We start from the raw sequence: 25,969 nt of genomic DNA, 5'->3' as shown, positions 1-25,969 counted from the left end.
AGAGAAGGCATGACACAGAGGTCCTTCACTTGTTCAGGCTAGGACATAATATACACTCACTGATAGTCAAATAGAAACCACACCCTACTACTGAGATTTACCTGCGTTGTCCTACAACAGTCACCTGCTACTGACACTAAGAAGTTGGCTGGAGCTGTTACCAAGTTCTTAATAGACTAACAGAAAAAACTCCAAGGTTTTGGATAACTTTTTCTAAGTATTTAAAATTTTGTTTCACCGATTGTCAGAATCAGAGAGAGAGGTTTCCGTACTCCTTGCAAAAATGCCTTGTTATAGCTGACTTGCTCTGGGTTTTTAAATGAGGTTCACATTTGTAGCTGAAATGAAACCAGATATCCTGACAGGAAAACATTTGCTGTAAGCACAATTTGATGTCCTAGATAAACACCAAAAAAATCTGTTGCCATCCTTTCTTCAGCTCCTCCCAAACAGCCCCTTGGACCGTCTTCATTTCTTCCTTGTGGTATGCACCAGGTCCATGTGAAAGCCACAGAAACTTTCCCTTTTGGATACATTTTTGCATTTACGCAGTTGTTTCCTTGCCTGACAGAAACCCTTTTCCATTGATCATCTCAGCTTGGGGGCAGGCAGCCTGTGCCACATTTTGGCTTCTCCCTGAACCCCTTGTGTACAGTGACACTTGGTCACTGTTGCTTGTCATTAAGCTACTGCCATATCCTCTCCTCCGGTAATTACTGCTTTCAAGAAGGTCCAGTTCATTGTCTATGACCATTTTTGAGTTAAGGCAGCCCTCTGGATCACTCCTAGAGGATCAGATCCCTTTAACTTCCTGTGTGCAGTGAGACAAGACATGTTCCTAAGTCACTGTGAGTGCCTCAAACCTGGAGACTTGGGGTCTCCACACGTGGATAGCTCTGGGAGGCAGGTGTCTGTGGGCACAGCACAGTGGCCCAGCCTTGGGGCAATGCCTTCTGCCTCCATGGTGACTGCACATAGTGGTTACATCTCTGTAAAAAGAAATATTATTTTGGCTGCCATGTGATAACTTGTATAGACCAACACAATTGGAGTTAGTCAGGTTCAGACCTGAGAGCTGGCAAAAGTTTTGTGTTAAATAAAGGGGATTCCCAAAAGGACACGCACAGCATGTTGCCTCTGCAGTCATGTTCCTGATGAGTTCCCCACCCAGCACCTGAAAGGAATTCTTGAAAACAGAACGGAAAATAGAAAAGAAAATATTGATGGTCCTCTGTGGAAATCCAGGGTTTGCTCCTATCCAGCATCCTAATGGGGACACCTTCCCCTCCAGAGGACTGTGGTCCATTTGGAAGAGAGAGAAAAGACATGGATAGTGAGATATATAAGGGCTCCTCAGATTGGACAGATCCACGTGGACTGTGAAGGTGGAGGAGATCTGGCAACTCATCGGGACACAGGAATGATTAGGCCACCGATGAAATGGAGTTTCAGTGCCAGCAGAGAAGCTCTTGCTTGCTTGCACAGAATTAAATTGCCCCAGAGTTCAGGGGAGCTCTAATTCACAAAGGAAGATGTTGGGTACCTTCCCAGCGAGACAGACCTGCCAAGGACTGTTGGACACTGATAAAACATCTGGCTCAGAATGTTCTGAACTGCAAATCGTTGGATCTGGGGTGGGGTTTTCAGGGAAAATACCACTCCCAGTTTGCTTTTTTATTCTACTCCTTCCTTTCTCAGCTGCGGGACACTGCGAGAGATAGGGTACTGAGAGATCTTCATCCTGCCCTGTCTGTGCAGTCACTTTCACTCCCAGAGAGCTTGCCTAGTCCTGTAGGAAAGGAGTCTCTCTATCTTTCAAAATACAGAGTTATCCAAAATTGATCGCTAAGCTGTGAGTTTTTTAAAGGAAGTGTTTAATCCTCAGGTTGAAACTGCTGTTAAAAATAATACTGTATGCTAACACGAAATGCCTGTTGACCCCTGTCTGGATCTCAGAGGGGAATAATTTTAACCTGAAATAAGAATTATGGGACATGTTTACAGCATCTGTGAAGCCAGAGTTTAATGTGGGAGTCATAAGACAGTCAAAGAAGAGAAAGCTGTGGGTGAGTGCCAGTGGGAAAAAAAGAGGAATTAGTAACATGATCAGAGTACAATTAAATGTGTTAAAGCTCTGGAAACCCCAGAACACATGAAGATGATCAGGGGGCTGGAGTACCCCTCCTGTGAGGACAGGCTGAGAGCACTGGGGTTATTAAAGCCAGAAGAAGACAAGGCACCAGGGAGAACCCAGAGCAGCCTTCCAGTATTTAAAGGGTACATAAAAACTTATGAAAAACCTGGAGATGGACCTCCTACAAACACATGTAGTGATAGGAAAAGGCAGAATCTTTCAAACTGAAAGATGGTAGACTTGGGTATTAGGGAGAAATTCTTAACTGTGAAGCTGTGAGACACTGGAACAGGTTGCCCAGAGAAGCTGGTGATGCCTCATTCCTGGAACTGTTCAAGGACATGTTAGGTTGTGCACTGAGCAACCTGCTCTAGTGGAAGACATCCTCGCCCATGGCAGAAGGGTTGGCATGAGATCATCTTTAAGGTCCTTTCCAACCCAATCCACTCTATGATTCTATGAAACAGAAATAGGAAGTGTAGGGGGATTGTACAAGGATTCAGTCTTTCTAATTGTATGTGAATATTGCTAGGAAAGTAAACAGGTTCCATATACTTATTTACATGCCTATGAACCTGGAGTAACTCCACAACAGTCAATGGAGTAATACTGGTGAGGATGTGGGTGGCTTTAGACCTGCCAGGACCACTTGGGGATAAGGTGTACAACTCTGGACTAGGGACTGATGCTTGTACCTTCCCTGGGGTGACAGAGAAGAGAGCTTTCCTCATCCAGTGTGCCAGCAGACAGGAAACCAAGGGTTTGGGGCACAGGAGAAAGCTTCCACATGTGGAAGGGCTCAGATTGCTGTCAAAAAGCTGGAGAAGTTGCAGACAAAGCATCAGCCCTGTGGGTAATTACAGCAGCCCTTTGCAGCCTTCAAAAGCCCATTGTGTTATTTGCCATTTCTTCACTTCACTTGTGAGTGAACCATTTGGGGAAAAGTGAATAAAATGCTGCAGTTTCAAAATGAAAAAGCCAATGGCAAGTGAAGATGTCTCGGTGCTGACCCTGAGTACCTGTGACCGGTGCCTGCTCAAAGAAACTTCCCTGCTTCAGGCTGAGCTGAGCACCATGTTTCTCTCACTGGATGCTGCTGCAACTTGCCTAAAAGCCAGTGGGATTAGTGCTGCTGGAATATACGGTTTATTTAGTCATTCTTATTGACCCGTGAATATATCTACTGTATAATTTATTGGAATGTTAGTAGTTCAGGTCTGTGATGTTTGTGATAGAAAATCTTCACTTTGAGCCAGTGGGAAATTTTGTTAGGGTGAGGAGTGCAGGCCTGGCCTCTGCTATGCCTTTTTTCTTTTCCATTGCAACACAATTAACCTTTTCATTAAAAGAGCTCTGTTCCAAATAAGCAAACTTCTCAATGTGTATTACTGAGACATTTCAAGCTGTCTCTTGCTTTGGAACAAAACATCTTTGTTCCAGCCATGCATGACATTTGAAGACCTATTTATACAATATGTCAGCTCCATTTGTTTTCTTCATCCTGATATTTTCCTCTGTATTTTTGTTTAGCTATCCAGACTGCAAGGATCGAGGTTGCTTCTGGTTTCCTCCTGTGCTGCTACAGACAGAGGCACTGGCTGCTTTTGTCCTTTCTCCCCTTTTGCGGGAAGTGGTGAAAAAACCTAAAATTGAACTCAGTTTTGCCCATTTCATCCTGTTTGTAGTGAGACAAGCAGCACCAGACCGCTGTGGGATGGAGAGCGTGGAGAGATGGCAGAAGGACCTGCTGTTATCACAGTTTCTCTCTCGATGCCCTGTCCGTAGGTGACACTGCCTGTGGAAATGCAATCCCTTCTGCCGAAGGGTACTCACTGAGGATCAGACTTCCAAGCTGCATCACTAAATATGCCCTCCTTTTAAAATACCTGCTTTTTCCTTAGACGCTCATAATTTGTCCCAAGTCTCTAGCCAACCATTCTTGTCTGGCAGCACAATGCGAACTGATCCAACAAAATCCAACACAAAATTATAAAAGAAATAAAAAAGCCTTATCAAGATGTCAAGTAATAAAACTTCTAATGTCCTCCTGATTGTGCTGAGTAAGTGTAAATAATTATGGTGTTTGGATCATCCTCTCTCTTGTAAAAAATCTATCTAGTTTGGGACATGTCTTATCCATCCAGAAGGAACCCAGGGTAGTGCTGTCTTTGCTACTCAAGCAGCAACATAATGTCTCCCAGTGCTGGCACTACCTAATAACAAATGAAAGTTTAAGTCCTTTTTGGAATCTTTTACACAATCTGCCAGCTGAAGGTTTCAAGCTGCTTTAATGCATGCAAGGTGCCAGGAAAATACCACAAGCCTCACTTTAACCAGAAAAGGAGCTTGAAAGTACCGGCCCAGGAGTGGTGAGCCTGGAGTTGCAATAGCAAAGCCCCATCTGTTCTCTCCAATATTATCCTCACCAGGAAGGTTGGGGAAGGAGGGTGAAACAGCTCCATGCAAGCAATACCACTCCTGCCACCTGTTACGTGACCCACTCAAAGCCCCTGACAAGGCCAAGCAAGACTTCTGCATTGGCTTCGTGCTTCTGTGTCCATGCAAGAGCAGACAGAAGGTCTGGGCTGTAAGTCTGGAGATTAAACTTCAGAGCACCTCACAGCTGTGTTTTACGAAGACACTCCCTCGAACTCTTGGGAAAGTACACCATCTCCTCTGAATGTGAAGTTGCAATTCATTCCCACGCCAAACACTTAATGTGTGCAGCTTTTGCTCATCGTGGATAGACTGATGGGCTTCTGCTACAAGGGGTGGAGGTGGTGGCATGTGAGGAGGAATGCCTTCAGTACCATGTGCTTCAAAGGCAGGGCTTGCGAGCTTTGCTTTGCACTCCAGCAGCTGGGATAGAGCTGCGTGCATGGCCCCCGTCAGCATAAATGAAACCAAGGCATCCATATGCTGCCCATTAAGAGTGTTTGATCTCCTGCTCTCTGGCTCGCTGCTCAGATGCTCCCTCTTCCTCTCTGTAGCAGTCTGAGGAGTACAGAGTCCGGCGTTGAACCCTGTAAGTCTGCGTGCGTTTATGGGCTCTTATGTGACAGGAATTGCAGCACTTAACACAAAACAGTTGAGAAAATGTTGCTGGCCACAGCCATAAAACGTGTCCTCATCTTTTCCGTGATGATGGTGGAAAAGAAAATTCCTCAAGTTTTATTTTCCTGTTTAAAGATGAAGGAAAAAGAACTGCCAAAGTGGATGGAATTTAGTCCAACTGATGTAACGCCTGGATTAGCAATGCAAAATGCAAATTTTCTCCAAGTGCAGGAATAGTGACCATGCATAGCCAAGGCCACCACGAAGACACTGCAGCCTCACGTGGGCAAGGGAAAGCTTGAGTAATCCCAGCCTTCAAGCCTGCCACTGGGTGGATTACTGTCACTGCTTACTGTGCATTTTCAAGTCAGTTATTGCAGTCATCCAACAACATTATGTTCTGCTAAGAAGCTACGGACACCTCTGATCCACACTAAACATGTTGGCGAGATAAGAAAGCTCCACTTTGCAGAGGACTTGCTGGCTTCTCAGCATCACCTAGTGCAGGTTGGGAACTGGGCAACGCTGTAACTTGGAAGTGGTACAATGGGGAAGCACAAGCAACAATCAGGCAACAATAGAAATGAGTTTTATTTTGTAAAAAGTTATAAAATGAATATTGTACAAAAATAAAGTCTGTAGAGAACTTTGGTTGATTAACACAAATGACTGAGACATATAATTGCAGGTGAAGTAAAAAAATCCAGAGAAGCACACTCCTGTCTTCAGTAAGGTCTGAAAACTAAAAAAAAACCAAAAAACCAACAACCTAAAAAAAAAAGAAAAAAAATACCCTAAAAAAATTTAAAAAAAAATCACAAACTTTACCCTTTTGTATTTTGAACATAGAGATTTGCTTTGGTTGCAGCCTCTTCAAGCTGCACAGAAAATGCTTTGGGGCAAGTTTTGTTTTCAGCAACTGGGGCCAGGGAAAGCACACCTCTGAGCGCTGTCACTCGTCAGCTGCACAGCAGTGCAGCTGACCCTCAGCTTGGCAGGCTTTTAGTACCCACATCATGCCAGTGCTGGTGGTGTCACCACTCCTGAGCAGCGTGGAGGGTAAGGTGTCTCCCTGGCAGTGTGAGAACAGACCCTGAGGGTGGTTCTCTGGGGCCAGCCTCCATCCGCCCAGGAAAGCAGCGGAAGTCAGGGATGAATTACATGCCATACACGTGGTACATCTTTCTATGCCTGTTCTGGACTTTTTTGACCTCTAGACCCTTCCTCAGTGGTGCCCCAAGGGGCCCGGGGCAAAATGAGTATGGAGAGCCATTGCAATGCATGAGATAAAAGGTTGGACCATGTTTTTCAGTAGGAATTTTTTTTTTTCATGTTGTTTTTGTGGGAGTTGATGCTTCACCGGTTGTCAGGTATGTCTAGTGACCTGTACTCCTGCTCCTTTGCAAAAAATGTATCCAGAACGAGAGCTTGCATTAGCGGTCACGTGTGAACACCTTTGCTGCACCACCTCCCTCGTCCTAAGGAAACTCGGACTGTTCTGCTGCATGGGTACGATCCTGTAATGTTTCAGCAAATTATACAAAACACTCTGGTTATTTAACACAACTGTTTACTTGCAGACTATATTAAATCCAGGGCTAACTAGTAAGAGGAACTTAACCTCTTCTATATGGAAACATGGAAGGAAAAGCTTAAATAACTATAACAAGAAATTATAAGGCTAAATGTGATTATTTTCCATTTGTCAATAGTTATACGAGGTCAGTTGGCATAAAGTGTGAGAAAAAAATGTGGCTACATTTAAAATATGACTAAAATTAGTTTTTCTAACAAATTGCTAATGTCGAGCCAAGTCCTGCGACCCTCACTCGTCCAGAGCCATTGCTGCTCCTGCACGTTTGACTGCAGAAATTTGCTAAAGGATTAGTGAACAGGAAGAAGGGTTGCAGGCTTTGGCACTACCTTTTGTGAACATAATCAAGATTTTGTTTAAAGAAAAAAAAAAGGTAAAGTAAGTGATTTTTTGCATTCAAGTTAACACTTTCAATCAAAAGCATGGACCGTTGTTCCCAACGTCATTGTCTCTCTATATCCCCAAGTGCCATCTACTTTGGCACCTTTGAAAGACACTTTAATAAATAAGGAGACTCATTACTGAACTGTAATAAATAACAATAACTTAATCGCAATAAATATCTTCTGTATATTTATGCCTCTGAAGGGATGCATTGCATCAAGTAGTCTCTGCTCACTCACAATGACCAAATAGAAATGTAGTTACGCAAGTGACTTTAGTCCTTTGTAAACCTAAAGAAACGCATTTTGTGTAGGCTGGGCTTGTTATTTCTCTTACTATACTAGGAAGAAGTGCTTAAAAACTCAACTTGTTTTCATAGGTAGCAGAAAAATGAAATCCTGCACTCATTCTGAAGAAACACGAGATGGAAATAACCAAACTTAGCCACTAAGCAGAACTGTTTTGCTTTGTGAAAACTTGAGCTTGGTCTTTCTGATATTTGCCCAATATCATCTTACTTACAAGGTTAATCTTATTACAGCTTAGGAGTTGTCCTAAGTGCTCAGGAGCTGCCCTACAATGAGCAGTAGCACAATGTGTCTTTCAGTAGAGCTGAGGGCACAGGGGATTAGTAAGGTACTCCTAACCTACTTCTTAGCTAAGCTTCTTGGTATAACTGGTATATCATGGCATAACTACAACACAGCGTGGTATGGCAGGGTTGTGTTTTTAAGCACGTTCCTCATGGATTGAGTCTCACTGATGGTGGACTGAGTCAAACAGGAAAGGTAGCGTGCACACCATCCATCCATCGGCATCTCCACCTGAGCTTTTATCTAAATCCCCATAGGATATCAAAAGTCTCCATCCTTCTACTCTGCTTCGTGTCCCCCCGTTCCCAGGCTCTCATGGCTCCTCATTCTGTGTTCTTGGTCCTTTTTTCTCCACTCTGAGTAGACACTTCCCTGGGAACCTTGGTCCCTCTCTTTGCAGCGTAGTAGGAATGGAAAACTGGTGCCGCCTCTGGCAAGCAGCTGTCAGACGCATCCACACCTTTTCGCGGAATGTTTTTTCAGTATGTGGTAAACCAGGTTATCATCCAAAAAGGACAGGTCATCATCAAAGGCTGTGGGTCTGCAACAAGCTTGCCTCACTTTGTCAGTGACCAGTTTTTTCTTTTTGGTTAAGTTTTTTAAAATTTTGTCATAGGTGGTCTCAGCTGCGTCACAAGATCCACTGCAATACCGGAAAATTAGCTCTTCTTTGGTTTCATATCCCAAATCCAAGTCAGTCACGTTTAAATGTATTTCTGTTAAGACACATCCTCGATTTTTGCCCTTTTGATTCCTCCTTCCTTTCTTGCTGGAATTCTCTATGTTTGTCGCTGCGTTTTGACGGTTTCTCTCCCGCCTAGAAAAAATTGGAGTCTGTTTATCTGGTGACCTCCTCAGTCTTTTAATAGTGGCTTGAATAAAGTCCACTACTTCATCAAACTGATCTGGATAATCCTCTGGCATATTAGCTGTTTGGGAAAGAGAGAAAAGACTTTGTCACACATCAATTGTTATAAAGTTTGTCTATTCATGGCTCAAAAATACTACATATAGGCAAGCTTTTCTGTCCATTACTTCAGAGCACATGCCCAGGACCCTCAGGCAGCAGGGAGAGTTTGGGATGGTTTAGATCATTATGGAAACTCATTTGGGGAAAAATAAGTGAGGTATGTTTGTATGTCTGCAGGTGTCTGCTGTTGCTTGGTAGCACTTCAGCACATCTTCCAATGTTGAATGAGCCCTCTTGAAATTGAGGGAAGGAAAAGCATGTAATGATACGAATATTAGTTAATAGGTAGATGAAACCACGGTAGAGAGGTGACACAGACTCTTCCCAGCAAAGCATGAAAAGGAAGAGGTTTCTTTAAAGCAATTTTGTGATTATAATTGTTAATTGTTGTCTTTTCACAGCAGCAGCAGTTAGTATTGCCAAAGCCACCCTTCAATAAGGTTGACATGACAGAAGGAGGAATTTCCTGGGGTACGAGGCTGAGATATTATTCCTGGCTGAATGCCTGGCTTTTTACTGCTACTGGGGGATAATTATTTTCAGAGCTTTTGAAAAATGTCTCATGTAAGTATTTTGTATCACAAGATGCTGATTAGGCTGAGTAGAAATAGGTCAGAATAGAAGTCTAATATTAATTTTCAAGGTAAATGTTATTTAATACATTTTCTTTCTATGAAAAATTGTTTCTTAATTTATTTAATTTTTCACCTGATAGATATTCTATGACTTCTATGATGAAGTCAATGAAATGTTTTGATACTAGCAGAATGAACCTCTTTAAGGAGGATTTTTTTCTCATTCACTGTGCTGAAAATTAAGACTTGAGGACTTGCTTCCTTTGCAGTAAGACCTAAGAGAAAGCTTGTTTTTGTCTTTAACTCCTAATAACCCAACACATAAAAGACCAGTATCACCCTGGCCCTGCACACAAAGGAAGTCCATCTCTAGGACTCATACAAATATTGCAGGAACTGCAAACATGGAGAGAGGCAATATCCAATGCAGTGCACCTGGCCATGGCCTGGTACCTTCACTAAGCCATGAAGGCTCCCACCCAGTGGTGGTTCCTACTGAGGTAGGAACAGCTCCTTAGGCAAAGGCTCAGCAGCACATTTCCCTAATGAGCACCGTAAAACAAGAGCCCTGATGGGTGACCAGGCAACACATGTACCCAGCTCACACGTGGTGGCATGGACTCTGTTAGCAGGAGACAGGAGGCTGCCTCCCATTGTCTAGCAAAGGTGCACCTTCATCTTGTCAGCAGAAGCACCAAATACAGAGGCAGCAGGATCTTAACTCAGTTAGTGCAAAAACCTGCTGAAACAGAGTGCATCTGCATGCAAGGAGGAACATGGACCACTACCTGAAGCAGCTGCACCCTAGAGGCCTCCCACTAAGGCAAAACACTGATGAATCAAAAGTATACAGTTTTTCATGGGTGGATCCAGCAAAATAGTTTAGAATGGTGAAAGAGTAATGAAAACTGGAAATCTTGCAACTTCACATAATGAGGGTGACACAAGGGAAGTGGGATGCTATAAACTATAGAGTTTGGAACTGGAAAAAGTGAATTATACTTTTTTTACAGATATCCATGCTAAAGACACGAATCTCACAGATCAGTGGCTGTCCAAAGACATGAAAGAGGGATGGCTGCTATCTATACAACTATGTGAAACCTGAACAAGGCAGGGCCCTGCACTCAGCCCCATATTCCTGTGGCACCAGTGGTAAGTGCAACCCTCTTGCACTCCTCTGTCATTGTTTCTATAGCAGGGACCAAAATATCCACTGTGAGCCATACCTACTGGGGAAGGTTGCTTGGATGGATGTGTCCATTGGATGCACCACCCAGCTCTGTAGCAGAACAGGCTGGTCTGCCTACACTGTATGAATATTGCCCTGCTGAGCAAGATCCATATCAAGGTGATATGAAAGCTAGAAGGAGGGGAAGGCCTCTTGCTAGACTCAATCAAAAGAGATGACCGACATGGAGCTGACCTAACCCTCATTGCTGAAGTACAAGTTTGGCCCTAGCACAGATACAGACGGAGAGGAGTTGGCAGAAGGCACTTGTTGCTCTGGGACTGAGTAGTTTCTAGATTTCTTATCCAGAAACTAGGTTTCTTAGTTCATAACCCAATAAGGGAAGGATGTAACCCTGAGGAAATGGCTTTAGCTGTGCCATTCTCCACTCTCACCTTCAATTTTCCCCTCTGACACCACTGGGACACTCCCCCAGTGCACACCTCTGTCACTCGTTCCCAGCGCAACCCTTGTAGCAGCAGTAGGACACAATGACACCTTGGCTATGGAGAGTGAAACACAACAGTCAGGGAAGCATATGAATGAAATTCATGCAATGGTCAACTATCAGGAAGGGGACAGGAGACTGTCACAGGGAAAAACAACCTATATGTGGAGGTTCTTTTTTGCAGCCTTCAGCCTCATACTTATCTCAAGCTTGGTACACTGCCAGTGCAGTGAGGGGAGTAAGTGTCCCTCACCTAAGAAGGGAGAAACAAAACTGTGGATTCCCTGAAGAGACAACAATCCAACTAGGCATATCTCCTTTAAACTGCTTGCAATTCAGATGCAAAAATACCACCTACCCCTGTGAGAGTGCTACATGCAGGAGTCTACTTTGGCTAAATACTAGATTTGGGGAAAGGTGTTTTACCTTTCCAGCCTGCGCAATGGATTTTTTAGGTGAGACACAGCCTGCGCTGAACTGAGCCCACCCTTTAATCCTAGGGTTCATCTGCCGGGGCCAAGCAAGCTTGGACAATGGCAGTGAGGTCCTCAGGACGTAGGTTTGTTTAGAGTGACCTTCTCATAGATGGATGGCCTCACAGGGCTAACGAGCTACCATCTGCCCGGGGGACTTGGGATTCGAACCTGAGTCGCAGCAGTGAGAGTCCTGCATGCTAACCACTAGGCCACCAGGGCTAAATACTAATCTGACAGCTATAGGGTTCAAGCACTGTCCTGCCCAAACCAATCCAAGTATACACTGGAGTGTAGTAGATAAGAGGAGGAAAAGCCCATGTGGTAGACTGTGTCCCTGCTAAAAGCCCTGACATCTATCCTGGTGATCACTGCCCAGCTGCACCAAGGGATTTAATGCTACCAAGGGAGAGCATTTTTTGCGGTGAGTGATGTGATATTTCAGGTGGAGGAATCACACCACAGAAGAACCCCATGCAATGCTGCTAATGCAGGCATGGGGTGTCAACATTGCAGAAGGTGGGAGCAGTAAGGCAAAAAGTAGATCAAGTAAGCAATCCAACAGTGTATCCAGCTAGAAAAACCCTTCCTACACGCATGGGCTAGACGCACCCAGAAAACGGGGTCATTGGCGGCATGACTTATCCTGCTAATCTCAATGAGGCTCTAACACAAACCATGCAAGAAGCATTCCAAGCTGTGTCTAATGGAGCTGGGTATCCCTGCTCAGCTCATCCCTTGTTGCAACGCCAGGAGATACCTGGGAAACTCACTGGGAAGAATGCCAGTACTATGAGTAAGATGAATTCAAATTTTCTGTCTCCAGGGTGGACTTTCCTTTTAGCCCAGGGAATTGGAAATTATCCCCTATAGATATTCAAATCTATCAATAGGACTCCTGAGGTGATCCCCAGTATTTGGAGATTACATCACCAGAGGAGACAAAAGGCATGAGAGTAGGGTGAAAAAGGTGATATAAGGGTGATAATAGGAAACTGGTGGGAACAATGAGCTCGTCAGTGTCTGCCCACCTACAACACGTGCTGTTACAGGTTATATGGATACACCACATCAACACAATGGTAGCTGCATTACTGGTCTACTCAGTGAGATTTTGCAGGTTTCTGTAAGCAACAACCCCCTCTGCCTGTGGAGCCCCAAACTAGTCCTGAACAGCGCAGTGATGCTCCTTTGGCAGCTTTACACTGCACTGACAAGGTACCCCAAACTTGCTTCCATAATTTAGTACTGTCTTAGGAACACCTCCAACCCCTGCAATCAACTGATTTTCTGCTGCTTAGTGGATCAGAGTAATCAGTGTGACTACTCTCTAGAAGAGGGTCATAGGGGTCTGGAGGAAACTTTGACAACCAGGAGTAAAGGGAAACTTGCCTTAGTCCTATGCCTAGGTGCCAGTCATGACTCAATAGGGATAGTCAGCTGTCCAATAACTATGATTGTGAAGCCTTAGAACCTTCTAAAATGCTGCAAAAACCTGCTGAAATAGGACCTGAAGCAATCAAGTGGAAACACCAGCACTGACACCAGGTGTGATGAGTTGAAACAAGGCACTAGAGGTAAGTGCTAAGGAAGCTACCACCAGACGTCACACATGAATAAGCAATAACCATTGACCAAGGACTAAAAAGTACAAAAGGCTAATGGACAGAAGGGAAGGTGGAGAAGGTTGGCAGCAGGACCTCCTCATGCTGATGGGCACTTGCTAGATGTGCTCCAGGGATGCTGAGGCCTCTCAGCACCACAGACACCACATGCTGAGCACTTGTTTGGTCTCTCCACTGTGGTAAGTGCTGCTGGGAGCAATGGGGGTGCTGAGACAAATTCCATGGCCAGGGAACATCACTGCACTCGTAAGGCTGCCTTGGCATCATAACCTGAATAAAGCCACTCCATTGAGGAATACTTTGTTACTGCTCTGTCTCCAATATTGTTTAGAAAATGTTTATAATCGCACAACAGCTTTGCTTCTCTCATACCGCATGGACTGCGCTGACTTGACTATACAGCAGACAGAGCTTTCTGTGGGGATTTCACACCCCTAGGAGAAGCAGATACACAGTTTGCATGTGTGTGTATGTGCGTTGCATTTACACATACACACACACACACAAATACACCTAATTATACACACACATTTTTTCAAAACAAACTGGTTTACTGACAACACTTGCCTTCTGGTGGAAAAGCTGAGAGAACAAACACGTGACAGATGCCTGTCACGTTGTGCAACGTGCCAGAAGAAAATGCTTAGATATTATGGAATAAGTGCAGTAAAGATCTCTGAGCAGTAGTCCCTGGTCCCAGGCTCCAGGGTGTGAAGGAATTAGAATTTAAAAATTAAAAGTCACCTATGACAGGACAGGATGGGAGGGGGCAGTACAGGATCAGATGGGATGGGACAAGATAGGATAGCCCAGAGCAGCATGTGCTAAATATAAGTTTGCAAAAGTTGTCTCATACATATGATGCACCTCAAGGCAGGTGTTTCCCAAAGGAAAGGAATGTATGTCCTGGAAATGTGAAATCCTGTCTCAGGGAACACATGGCCTCTCTGTGTCTTGTTCACTGTGTGGGAGAACGACTCACAGACCCCACTGGGGCAGTGTGACAGGCTGAGCTCCCCACTCAAACTATGGTGCCATGATCACTCACAAAACTGGAACAAAGTAATGAGGTTTCATTTGGGTTTTATGTCACGATTCTGAGAGCTGTTTCCTGACCGTCCGGCTGCCTAGGGAAGTCCCTTGGAGGCAGTCGGTGTGTGGACATGTGCAGATGTTTTTGCTAGCAAGCCTCTGGTAGGATCCTGGGGTAGGTAGCAGTTCTTGTGGGAACTGCAGCCACCCTGTCTGTCCTGCTCCATTCAGGTCACTCTCCTGCACCTTGTTTCCATGCTCCCTCTTTCAGTGCTGTGCCAAGGACCTGACCACCCAGGCAGGAGAAGACAGAGCCTTTTCTTCTGGTTGCAACCAGAGCATGAGTCTGTTTTCTAGGGCCAGAGAATCAAGAGTGGTGGGTATTGATGGCAGTTCATGTGCCAGTCTGCCTCTGGGCACCTTCTCTGTCTCCCATGTCAAGCTGAACCGGGACTCTTGATCTGTGAGGGGTTTCCCATGACCAGAAAAATTAATAAAACAGCAAAGAAGAAAAGAATGAAAAGTCACAAGACACATGGAAATCCAGCAGAGTGATCAGGCTGGAGACAGAGCTGGTGAGCACCAGATGTCGAGAATATCAGGAGTCAAAAAGAGAAGAAATAAGGCTCATTTAAAATACTAATTTAAAAACAATAAAAAAAGAAACTAAAAACAACCAACACAAGAATATGTGCATCTTTTCCTTGCTGCTTGCAAGCTGTTTGCTTGCTTTCTGAACATTTAGGGCACAGTCAGATCATAGCTTTGACTCAGTCTCCCAGGTTAGGAACATCCCTCTGTAATACAAACCAAAATTCTCACCTCACTGATGCTCTCTGGAACCTGAAGTTTTGATCTGCCCATCCCCAACACAGTCACTGTTCCCTGGGCACAGGAAGAGCTGGCAGCATGCATGAGTGCAGGATCCTGCAGCCAAACAGCCATGGCACTCCCCACCAGCCCCTGCAGAAAGCCACCCCAGAGTTCTGCTTTGGGCATGCAGGGAAATGTGACTTCCTCTGGGCATCTTCCCCGCTGCAACCCCCCAGAGCCTGCCTTTGCATTTCCAGTTAATTAAAGACATCATGTGACAGCAGGACTGGGATCTGATCCCTGGGCTTTTTAGAAGACTAAATTATACAGTGCTCTGATAGACTTCTACATAAAACAGGTTGAAATGAATATCCAAACCAAACTCATCCCATTCTTGAAAAAACAATCTCCATTAAGTACAAATGGAAAATTTATTTCTGTCTGTTTAAATGCGATCAATTACAATTACATCTTGTACAACTATTCCTTTGATTTCACTATCAAGCCAAATAGTCCCCCACACACAGTGGCATAACCCAGCATGGTAGAGCAAGAAACCCTCTGCTTGTACTTGACCACAAATTGATTTCAGTGGGAACAGATGGATCTTCAGTTTCTGAGAAAAAGAATCCAGTTACTCATTTTGGTGTCTGGTTATGGATTTAAAAGACTAACTACAGTCTCTTCTGACCACGCTGTCTCTTATGGTCAAGAAAAGCTTAAATCCAATAAGTTGCAAAATAATTATTTATATAGGTGGATTTTCCTTTTTTTTTTGTTTTTAATCTCATAAAACTCTCTTTCAATTTTAATTAATTTCAACTCTCATAATCTCATTTTAAGTTATTTAAAACTATGCTTTATAGAACAGCTTTCCATACTGATCTCAGGAAAATATAATCACATCAATGCCACATCATTTTGCACTTTGCATCTCCTGAGTTATAGTGGTGTAATAGAAGTCAAAAAGGTATACAAACATGATAAAATTTTTCCGCATGCATGCATTTATGGCAGTGTATAGCTACCACATCAAAACATCAGACTAAACATTTAATTAAATTACCAGGATATTTAACTAAAGCACAGTCTTTCAATTAGAGAAGTTCAAACAACAGCATTCAGACTCTAAAGTACTGTTTCAAAGTTCCAGGGGTTTAATCCAGCTCATTACAATGGTAAGCAATATTTAGAAAATTCAGATCCAGATCTGCATGAGGATCAAATGGCCCTTTTTCAAAAGCAGTTCTAGTACTTTAATCTAGGACTTTCGTTAATTCCTTTCTTTCCTGGTTATTTTTTAAGTTTCCTCCAATGTTACATTCACAAAGACATTTCCTCTTAGGCCATTTGCTACTGGGAAATAGTCAACTAGTGTGTCTCCAACAGTCAGTGCAGTGAATAATTCTCATTTTTTTGTTGCTTATGAAGACTACTTTGGTATACCATTTCTTCAATAATTATTTTTGTATTTAGCTTGCTTTCTAGTACTGTTTTCAGGTACTTACTATAGTGGACATGGCCTGTCTGAACACAGAATCTCTCTATCTCACACCACTAGGACGTACTTTAGGAGAGATTTGCAGTAACCTGTTTGCAGAAGTGCAACCTTAGCCAGGTTAAAATTACTAATGTGATGATCATTCTGCTCTGCAAAGTAAAAAAACACCAAATGTGGTGGGGATAAACCATTTATTTTAATGAAAATTAAATATTTTTCATAAAAAATCCAAAGCCTATTATATGCAGGCATGAAAGGAAAGGCAGGTGTTGAAAATAGTTATACTGAAAGACTTTCAGTATGTAAACAATTAAATTAAAATACTACCTCTGAGGCATGACTGCTTTCATGCCTTGCATGAAAGTCCATGGGGCTAAAAGTGAAATGGAAACCAGGTGGTTGTATCCATTAGGAAACAAAGCATCAAACGCAGCAGGGTCAGCTCATCTTTAAATGTTTAATACAGCTCTGTATCGCTACCTCACTCCCAGCCCACACAGCTCCTGTGCTGCGTTCTCTTCTCAGACTCAGAGAGCCCTCAGAAATGGAGCCTCTCACTGGTGTCACTTGTCTCTCATCAAGGCAGAGTGCTAAGTAACCTGGTGGATGACTCCAGGGACACTCACGCCACTCAGGTACAATGAGGCAGCACTGGTAGAATTGACCTTTCTGATGTGCTTGCCTCTGATGGAGCAGTCAAGTTTTGTGTTAGCAGCTCACTAGTTAACCCTGCTGCTTCCCAAGTGTTGGTCATAATGACAAATCCACAGAGTCCTTTGCATTGTCACACTGCCATGCTTGGCAGTGCCTCCCCTCCTGTTCTTTGCCTGCTTTCTTGCAGGTAGCAATGCTGGTTTCCACCAAGAGAAGAAAGAGGGGAACAACAGGACCATCACAATTGCTGACAGCTGTGGGAAGTCCATGAGAGCAGGGGGAAACAGCAAGGTCAGATAACTGTGTGAAGCAGAGGAAGTTGCCTTGCAAGCTGACCTGTCCATGAGAGTTCCTTGTTCTTCACTCAGTCCAGATGGGTTGCTCACAGGATCCTGCTCACTGGTGGGCTACACTCCTCCGTCCACCCCCTCCTCTGGCCTCTCTGGGGTGAGCAAAGGAGTGTTTCACCGGGCAGTCAAGCAGCAGAGGAACAACAGAAGGACGTGGTCTTACCCCTGACACAGAGCTTTGAAACACCAGCTCTGAGGCACCACAGAGCAGATGGCTTTTCAGCAGTCGCTCCTGAGGTTTTGTGGCAGCTCCTGCAGGCGCTGTCAGGAGCCTGTCTGCACTAGGGCCTTATCAAATCGGGTGGTGTGGGTACATGAGCACCCACAAGTATCTCTGTATCAGAAGTTACAGCATAAGGGGGAAAAAGAAAAACTAGCAGTGCCCTGACTGAAGCCACTTATTGACCAGGAGTCAAACATTGGCAAGGCACATACCTGTTGTAATTGTCCCTTGTATCCCTCCAAATCCATACTATGCTGAGTAAATATCCAGCTTCCCAGTAAAACATGAGTTTACACTTAATATTTCATTAAGCAAGAGCCTCAAACCCTGCAAGGGCCTCAAATGAGTATGTATGAGCAGGACCCAAAAACCTGTGACCTCTGTTAGCAAGAACACACGCAGCCAGCTAACAAGCATGGCACAAAGGTTTTAGTGGAAAAAATACTGACGGTAGTAAAAAGAAATTATCTTCAGCATCCCTGGTGCAGAAATGATCCAGCCCAGCCCTCACACGACATCAGTAAGACCCCACATCAGTAAACCAGCCCCTCTGTAGTGCCAGTTCACTAAATGGAAAGAGCATGCCTAAATCAGTAATAGCAGCTCTTACTGGGCTGCCTGTGCTCTTACAAAGCATCTCTCATTGGGTTTTAGGGGTGTTCCCAAAGAATAAGCACAGGTAGCAAAGCAGGAGAAAGGGACCCTGAAGAGACCCTATTCCAGTCTCTTCCCTGGGGCAGTAAAGCAGAGCTGTCCAGGCAAAACCATGGCTGATGCTTCTCTTGTGACAATCTGCACTGTATCAGATTTGATCTGATCTATAAATGACATGTTCTTCCATCGTTTCCTTTCCCTACCTGCATTTCCATGTCTTTATAAAAGGAACAACAGAGAAGTTTTGATACTGCAGATTGGAAAATGCTGTTGTTATTTTTATAATAATCAGTCCCTGGCTCTAGGGCAGGTGCTCTGTACTTTGCTGCAGAAGGTCTCGTATTGTGAAGTGTGGACCACGACCTGCCAGGCAGCGCTGGAGAGTGCTCAGAAGAGCAAGCTCCTTCCTAGCTGCTCCACTGGATACTCCCTCCCTGTCAGAAATTTCCTGAGAAATGGCTGATTTTGCCAAAGAAATCTTCTATATGATTGGGATGGGAGCAGAGATAGTTCAGGTGTTTGTACATAGCTTGTTAGTTAGAGGGGATATGAGCAGCTTGCCTCTAAATACATGAGAACATGCCACCTGAGAAGTTTTGGCATACTGCTGTAACACTGCCCATCCCAGCAGGAAAACAAATACATGGATTTCAGTGTTTGCTCCTTTTCAAGACTATTCCTATTCAGTAATCTTTGAAACATTTGTATAAGTCCCAAAGACTTCTAAGAAATGTACCTGCAGGTTTCAGTTTAAGTGCTGTACCAATACATACAGCCTGGCCTGCTAGTTCATACAAGTGGCTTTATTCCTTAAAAAGAATGTTGATACGTGAAATGCCTCACAAAATTAATTTTATGTTCTTGATCTTAAAAAAAAAATAATTCTAATATATATTTTGTACCTTAATGTTTTATTTGTACCTATCTCAAATAAATCTTTTTGATCTTTTCTCTTTCTTCTCTTTGTAATCAGGGCTCAATTTCCAAGAACCACTGAAATCATTCCTTTGGTTCACTTTACCATACTACTTGATCAGAAACTACAGCTGGTTTTGTAAAAATGACAGCTTTGCAGTGTCAACCACTCTACCAGCACTAATGTGTCAGTGGCCTATTTAGATGCCTGATGATCCTGAACATGGCTCTGCTGCAGTATTTTGTATTCGTTCTTTATTTCTTGTCATTAGCTGATGACCTCAGAAATATGAGAATCCACAAGAAATGTAGTTAGGTAGGGTTTGGCCTTATATACTACAAGTTTTATGTTGCAGTTTCTTGATAGTGTGTGTGGAGAATGAAGACTGGGTATTTGCACTAGAAATCCACCTCTGAAGACCTGAGGTTGTAGGGGGTGGGACTCAATGACCCAAATGGCTTCTTGAAGCCTCTGTAACTTTAAAATTTCTTTGTGCAGTCCTAATCAGGAACAGTATAACTTACAAAGACATTACAACCTATCAATCTGAGTATCTTCTGTTAGCCCATCTGCCCCCATCGAATTCAGTAATAGTGTGATGAATACTTCACACAGCTGAGTTCTTCAGCCTTTCATGGAAGCTTTTGAAGCTCTTCATCTGCAGACCCTAAACATGGGGGTTTCCAAAGTATACTAAAGAGGCTTATGAAAGATGACCAAGAAAAGCATGTTCAGGTATGTTATCTATCAATAAACACCTGCATAATGTCTAAAAGGATCCACACTTTCACTGTTAAAATTTGAGGTCCCTAACTTAAAAAGCATCAAAGAAATAAAACTTTCAACAAAGGATAACTCAAATTGAGAATAAAATCATATTATCTTGCATTTCAATAGTTCCCTCCTTAAGCTGCAGAATACTCTTCATGTTAGTATATTCAATATTTATACCTGAGACTGCAGAGAAATTTGTTTCTGTGGCTACATGCCTCTGAATTTAACCAGATCCATCCTGTTCTTTCTTTTCCTAGGATTTTGCCCATGAACAGACAAACTTGAGAGCTTGAGATTTCTAAATGCCAAGATAACTTGGGCATCCCCAAGCAAACAAACTTCACTACATATATGCTGGCTTGGGGACAGCGGCCTGACACTGGCTGGATGCATCACCTATGCTGGATGCACCAGCTGTGCTGGACACAGAGAGATCAAATGACATGTGTGGCACCTGCTCGGTGTGGCTGATACCTCTCCGATGCATTGGATTTACCGTGCATGGACAGGTTACCTCTGCAGCTTCTGAGTGTCTTAGGCTAAAGCACATATGCCACACCATAGGTGTGTTGAGCAGGAAAGCCTGGACAGAAACATGAGAGTTGTAGTTCATAACACTGAATGGGCCTAATAAATATTTTAGGGAAGGAAAGTCCATTCAGTCAGAAGCATAATTTAATTTTGTTTTTGCCTTAAAGAGCCCTACAATATTACTGTTTATTCTAGATACTTTCCATATTAGTTGATAAAGTTGCAGCTAAGTGCAGTAACTTAACATTAAATACCCCTTAGCAAGAGCATGAAGAATTTTTAACAGAGGTATAACACACATATATCATAGCACGTATATACCAAAGGAGCTCCAACAACGAATGACCATTCAGTGGCCTTAGAGTAACTTAGACGTTATGATGCAAAAACCCCACCTTTCCCTCCTATTAGGAGTCTTTTCCCTTTTAAGGGGGAAAAGCCCATGGTGAGATTTGCCATTTAATTCTACATATTTACCACTAGCTCTCAGTAAAGATGCTCACTTGATCAAGAGATTAGGTATCACATTGTGGATCTTTGGACACTCTAGTCCTCACATATGTGTTGATTATGTCCATACAGCATCAACAGCTACAAAATGTATTCATTGGGAACTGTGTAAAAGTCAAACGAGTGTTTGGCTCCCTCTGCACTGTCATGCTTCTGAAGCTGCTGACTTAGTATTTAGTTTATAATAATTTGGTTTACATTTGTTCTGTTTGCAGTTGGTATTTAAGCTAATTGTGTCCTTCCCCCAGCAGATTGTAGCATAAGGGAAACAAAGAAATAGTTACAAACTCTACAGCTACTCTTTTTTGGGGTTTGTGAGAAATAAGCTATCCCATGAACATTGGAGCCAAAACACCTAAGAATACTGGATTAATCTTCAATGCACTGCATTTATGGAGGCTACTACCACTCCAGCCTCCAGTCCACTTAAAAATGCAGAACACTGCAGTTGCAGTCCTCTGCCATCTCTAATTACTGCCTTAAACAGCAAAGGCCGGCACATTACACCTGATCAGCCCAGGAGGTTAGGACCCTGCCTGGAGCCTGGAATGAAGGAAGGTTTCAAGCTAATCTGAAAGGGATGGGGTAATATCAGGTGACCTCAAAGCACTTTGCAGAGAAAGCAATCCTATCAAATGAGAACACAAAAAGGTGTCAAGGGCCTGGGAACCAGATCTGTGCTCCAGCAAGTTGTTTGGCCTGCCCTTTGGAGAGGGACTTGATCTCACAATCCTACTGATTCGAGTGGTGCGTGGGAGACCCAATCTCTTTGGAATAAGACAAGTGCACACCTTGAAACAAAATGCTCCCCTCATCCTGCACAAGGGACAGTTTTAGGGAACAGCAGTGCACCTCTCTTTGAATGCAGGCAGCATCCAGTCCTGCTCAGTGCCCACACACTGCCCTGTGCATATTGAGACAACATGGGTGATGATGGTGCTCCCACCATTTTGTGAGCTGCCTCCTGCAAAAGCCTTCAGCAAAGCAGATGACCAACAGTATCCACAGAGATACCAATACATGGCAGGTTCACCAGCAGACAGTCGGGGTGCTGCAAGCAACTGTCTGTGCTTGTGGTTCATTGCCTGGTGCTTGTAAGAGAAACCTCGAAGCGGAGAGGAAAGTCTGCATGGTGTAGACATTGACTCCTCTTGTGTACATCATTATATGCCCTTCATATGCTGAAGGGCTCATGCCACCAAATCATAAGTGGAGAGAAACAAATATGTCAAAGACACTGATGGGGGTGACTTGAACAAGTGCTGCTGCTGCAGGAAGGCAGCAATGTGCCTGGGTAGGATCAGCCTTGCAGGCTGTTTGAAGATCACTCTCCAGACACCACACACTTTTAAATCAAAAGTGGATCACTTCTCTCTTACAGCCACCTTTTTTTGCAGGTCTCCCTTGACTCATCCAACTTGGCAACACAGGGGAGAGAAGAATTTCTGACTTTTGGGCATGGGTGCTGCGTAAATTGCTGCCATGCAAAGACCACAGGAATTCCCTGGGTTTTCCTCAATTTCTGAGTGCTGTGTGAAGAACAGCACTCCTTCCTTTTCCCTTGTAGCCATGTCCATCTATTTGTGGTCTGCAGGGTTAAGAGATTGAGACCAGACTATCACCCCTTTTTCAAATTACTATCCTGGGCAATAACCTGTGACCCAGCTCTGCTTGGCAAAGCCTATGTCTGTACCCAGGAAACAGAGATACCTGGAAGACGCTATACATCAATACTACCATAGCTGCGGTAAAACACAGATTGTCTTTCCTCCTGCTTCTTGTTTACTGAATCCACAGGAAAAAACAAAACCGGCAACAATAAGAAGTTGTGGACGCTAGGAACAGACAGGATTTCTACTGCTGCCTGTCCCCTTCAACTGCTGCAGAGAAACCAGCTCACCAGGAACCATACACTCAGAAAATAGTTTCAAGATAAAAGTAAGCATTGTACTAATACTATCACTCTGGAAAAATGGAGCATTAATACCCTCCCACTCTGAAGCTTCTGCCAGAGCTACAAACTAACTGATACTGCTTTCCCCCTAATGCTCTTCTTGCCACCAGCACTGCTGCAAGCCTGTGCAGAGGGGAACAGCACACTGGCCTGAAAAGCTGATCACTGCCTTTTGTAGGACAGCACTTATCCAGCACACTGCTCACTATGGAGAAGAAGATCACCATGTGTGACAGCACCATGATCCTGGCAAGTTGGAGCCCTGGAAGGAAACACTTTTGGCCAACTTCCCCATGTGGAGGGGCTGAAAGGATGTCAGGGGCTGCCAGTCTGTGAGCAGCAGGAGCCCAGGCTGCGATACGTAGAGGCGGCAGCCTAGGCAAGATTCCAGCAAGGGGGAAACACTAGCAAGAAAAGGAAAGAGAGAAGACTAAATGGGGAAGGACATAGATGTGTGTCTGTGGAAGAGGAGATAGGTGTTTGCAAGGGGTCGAAGTGAAGTCACGACACACGATTCCGTGCCTCCATGCTGCGTTAGCATGGCTGCTCCCAGAAAAAAACAGAGCTGGGTTGCCCATCGCTGGAGCTGCGGCAGGCGCAGGGAAAGAAGATGCCTCCAGATAAGGAGATGGAAATGTATCCCAATTACTGGATACTGTCTGCATCCTGTAACGGGCTAAACAGAGAGGGCTGAGCAAGGGCAAAAGAAGCAACCTCGAAGCTGCGTCTATGCCTTTGCTAAGTGAATGTCTCCAGTATTCATGTGAGTATTTTGCTACTTCTTACTGAGTCATATTAACTCTCTCTTTAAAAAGCTGTCAGAGTTAGCATAATGTTCACATACCACTGTGAAAATCCTATACCTGCTATTGTAAGAGACCTATTATTAGCGAGGCATTATTATCTGTCATGTGGATTGTAAACTGTCTTACTGTGAGCTAGTTCATGTGGATTGCTCTGCATCAAGCTCCTAACCCTGCCACAGCTACTCTTCTGTAAATTTCCATGCGGACACACTAATTTCGAGATCAGAATCCAAGGAGGATTTAATGAAGCTCAGCAGCACTCCAGGATGTGTACAGTGCCTCCCATCAGGGAGCCCAACCTCCAGCAGGATTTGCGCCCGCTACAGGCAGTGAATAATAGCACTGGGAGGTCTGACCAGGGAGAGGAGGCTGAGGCAGTGGGGAAACAGTTTCAGTGCCTGCGCTGCGAGGTGTATGATCCTTCTCTCAGCTTCTCTACATAAAATAAGCTTCCCCACCTAGCCATGATTTTCAGCCAAAGAGATCTTAAGACTGTCAGGAAGGTAGAGCTGGAGTGGGTGGGGGGCATTGCCACTGAAATTGCCAACTTCCAGCTTTGGAGAATGACTTGGTTTGGAGCTGCTGCACCAAGACCAAAGCCAGTGACGCTGCACAGGAGAGAAACAGTGGCAGAAAGTGTGGGGAACCTTTCCTCACTCTGATGCCTGAACAAAGGGAAGCAGGTTTAGCAAGACAGACAGCAGTTGCTACAAAGGGGAATGTTTCTTACAGTCACTGGGCACAGCATAGGAAGGCAGCAGGCTGATGGGGGAGAGATCATCTTCAGGTCCCTCTATCACTGAAGGGGACCCCTTGGGAGGCGTCTTACCGGTGGGCAGGGGCGAGGTGGAGACCGTGTTGAGCAGCAGCACGCAGACAGCCACAACATCCCATAACTTCATCTTAGATCTCCTTCCAACACGGGCCCCTGGCAGAAAGGAGAAGCAGGGTTAGCTTCCAGCTGCTGTGCTCCCCCAGTTCTGCCCCCACCCTGCCAGTCCTGAGACAAAGCTGAGCAATCTTGCACCCCAAGATCAGACTGGTCCACCAGTCTGATGGGTCAGGCCTGGGGACAGAGCAGGGGAAACAACCTGTTACCAGCTCAGCCTCCCATAGCAAGTGATGGACTCTCCCCAGCGAGTGGTGTGGGAAAGGGAGGCGCAGGATAGCCTCCAATCCCTCTATGCCCAAGAGAGCTGTATTGGGGTATGTGGGCAGGCAACCCCTAGGAGTCTGTTTCTAGGGACGTAGGAGTGTGACCACAGCCCTGCGCTGGCTGGCAGGCAGGTCACCTTGTGCTTTTACAGCACTCGGGCGGTGTCAGGGCACTTATTCCTGGGCTGGACCAGGAAGGACCAGGCTGATCTGGGGTGCTGGGCTGTGCACATTTAATGTGCTACAGGCAAATATTCAATTCCCTTTATCTCACTTCTGCTTCTCCTCTCCTCACCTTTTTTGTTTCCCTTTTTCTCTTTCTTTTCCTCTTTCTTCTTCCCGGCCCTTCTCTTTCCCCTTTCCTTTCCCCTATTCAGTGCTCTTTCCTCTTCATTTTTTACTCTCCTTTTCTCCTTTCTTTCTTCTTCACTTGTCCCCTTTTTTTTCTTATCCTTTTCCTTTTTGCCATTATTTCTCCTTTCCCTATCATCTTCCTCTTTTCTTCCTGTTTCCCTTTCCACTTTCTTCACGATTTCCTTTTAAATTCCCTTTTCTCCTTCCTCTTTTGTTCTTTCTCTCTCTCTCTCTTTCTTTCCCTCTCTCTCTCCCTCTCTCACTCTTCCTTTCTCTCTCTCTCTCTTCCTCTCTCTCTCTTTCTTTCTCTTCCTCTCTCTTTCTCTCCCTCTCTCTCTCTTTCTTTCTCTTCCTCTCTCCTTCTCTCCCTCTCTCTCTCTCTCCCTCTCTCTCCCTCTTTCTCTCTCTCCCTCTCTCTCTCTCTTCCTCTCTCTCTCTCTCTTCCTCTCTCTCTCCCTCTCTCTCTTCCTCTCTCTCTCCCTTCCTCTCTCTCTCCCTTCCTCTCTCTCTCCCTCTCTTTCTCTTCCTCTCTCTCTTTCTCTTCCTCTCTCTCTTCCTCTCTCTCTCTCCCTCTCTCTCTTTCTCTTCCTCTCTCTCTCTTTCTCCCTCTCTCTCTCTCTTTCTCTTCCTCTCTCTCTCTTTCTCTTCCTCTCTCTCTCTT

The 25,969-nt window shown here is 44.4% G+C and overlaps 1 protein-coding gene across 2 annotated transcripts in view; it reads right to left on the bottom strand.

Moving 5' to 3' along the window:
• Positions 1 to 5,761: 5,761 nt before the first annotated feature.
• Positions 5,762 to 25,969, bottom strand: part of GDNF (glial cell derived neurotrophic factor) — a 21,188-nt gene continuing 980 nt past the window's right edge. The window contains exons 2-3 of one of the 2 annotated variants that reach the window (XM_027709158.1): positions 24,530 to 24,727; positions 5,762 to 8,688 (exon numbers count right to left, since the gene is read on the bottom strand). In XM_027709158.1, coding sequence (XP_027564959.1) covers positions 8,204 to 8,688; positions 24,530 to 24,701 — 657 coding nt within the window. In that variant the 5' untranslated portion in view covers positions 24,702 to 24,727 and the 3' untranslated portion in view covers positions 5,762 to 8,203. Of the gene's footprint in view, positions 8,689 to 24,529; positions 24,732 to 25,969 lie in introns of those variants that run through there. The other variant, XM_027709159.1, reaches the window with a different exon arrangement.

The sequence above is a fragment of the Neopelma chrysocephalum genome, unplaced genomic scaffold (assembly GCF_003984885.1).
Source record: "Neopelma chrysocephalum unplaced genomic scaffold, ASM398488v2 Primary Assembly neopelma1_96688, whole genome shotgun sequence".
NCBI classification, from domain to species: domain Eukaryota; kingdom Metazoa; phylum Chordata; class Aves; order Passeriformes; family Pipridae; genus Neopelma; species Neopelma chrysocephalum.
Note: the sequence above shows the minus strand (reverse complement) of the source record. Positions and strands in the feature narration are given on the sequence as shown.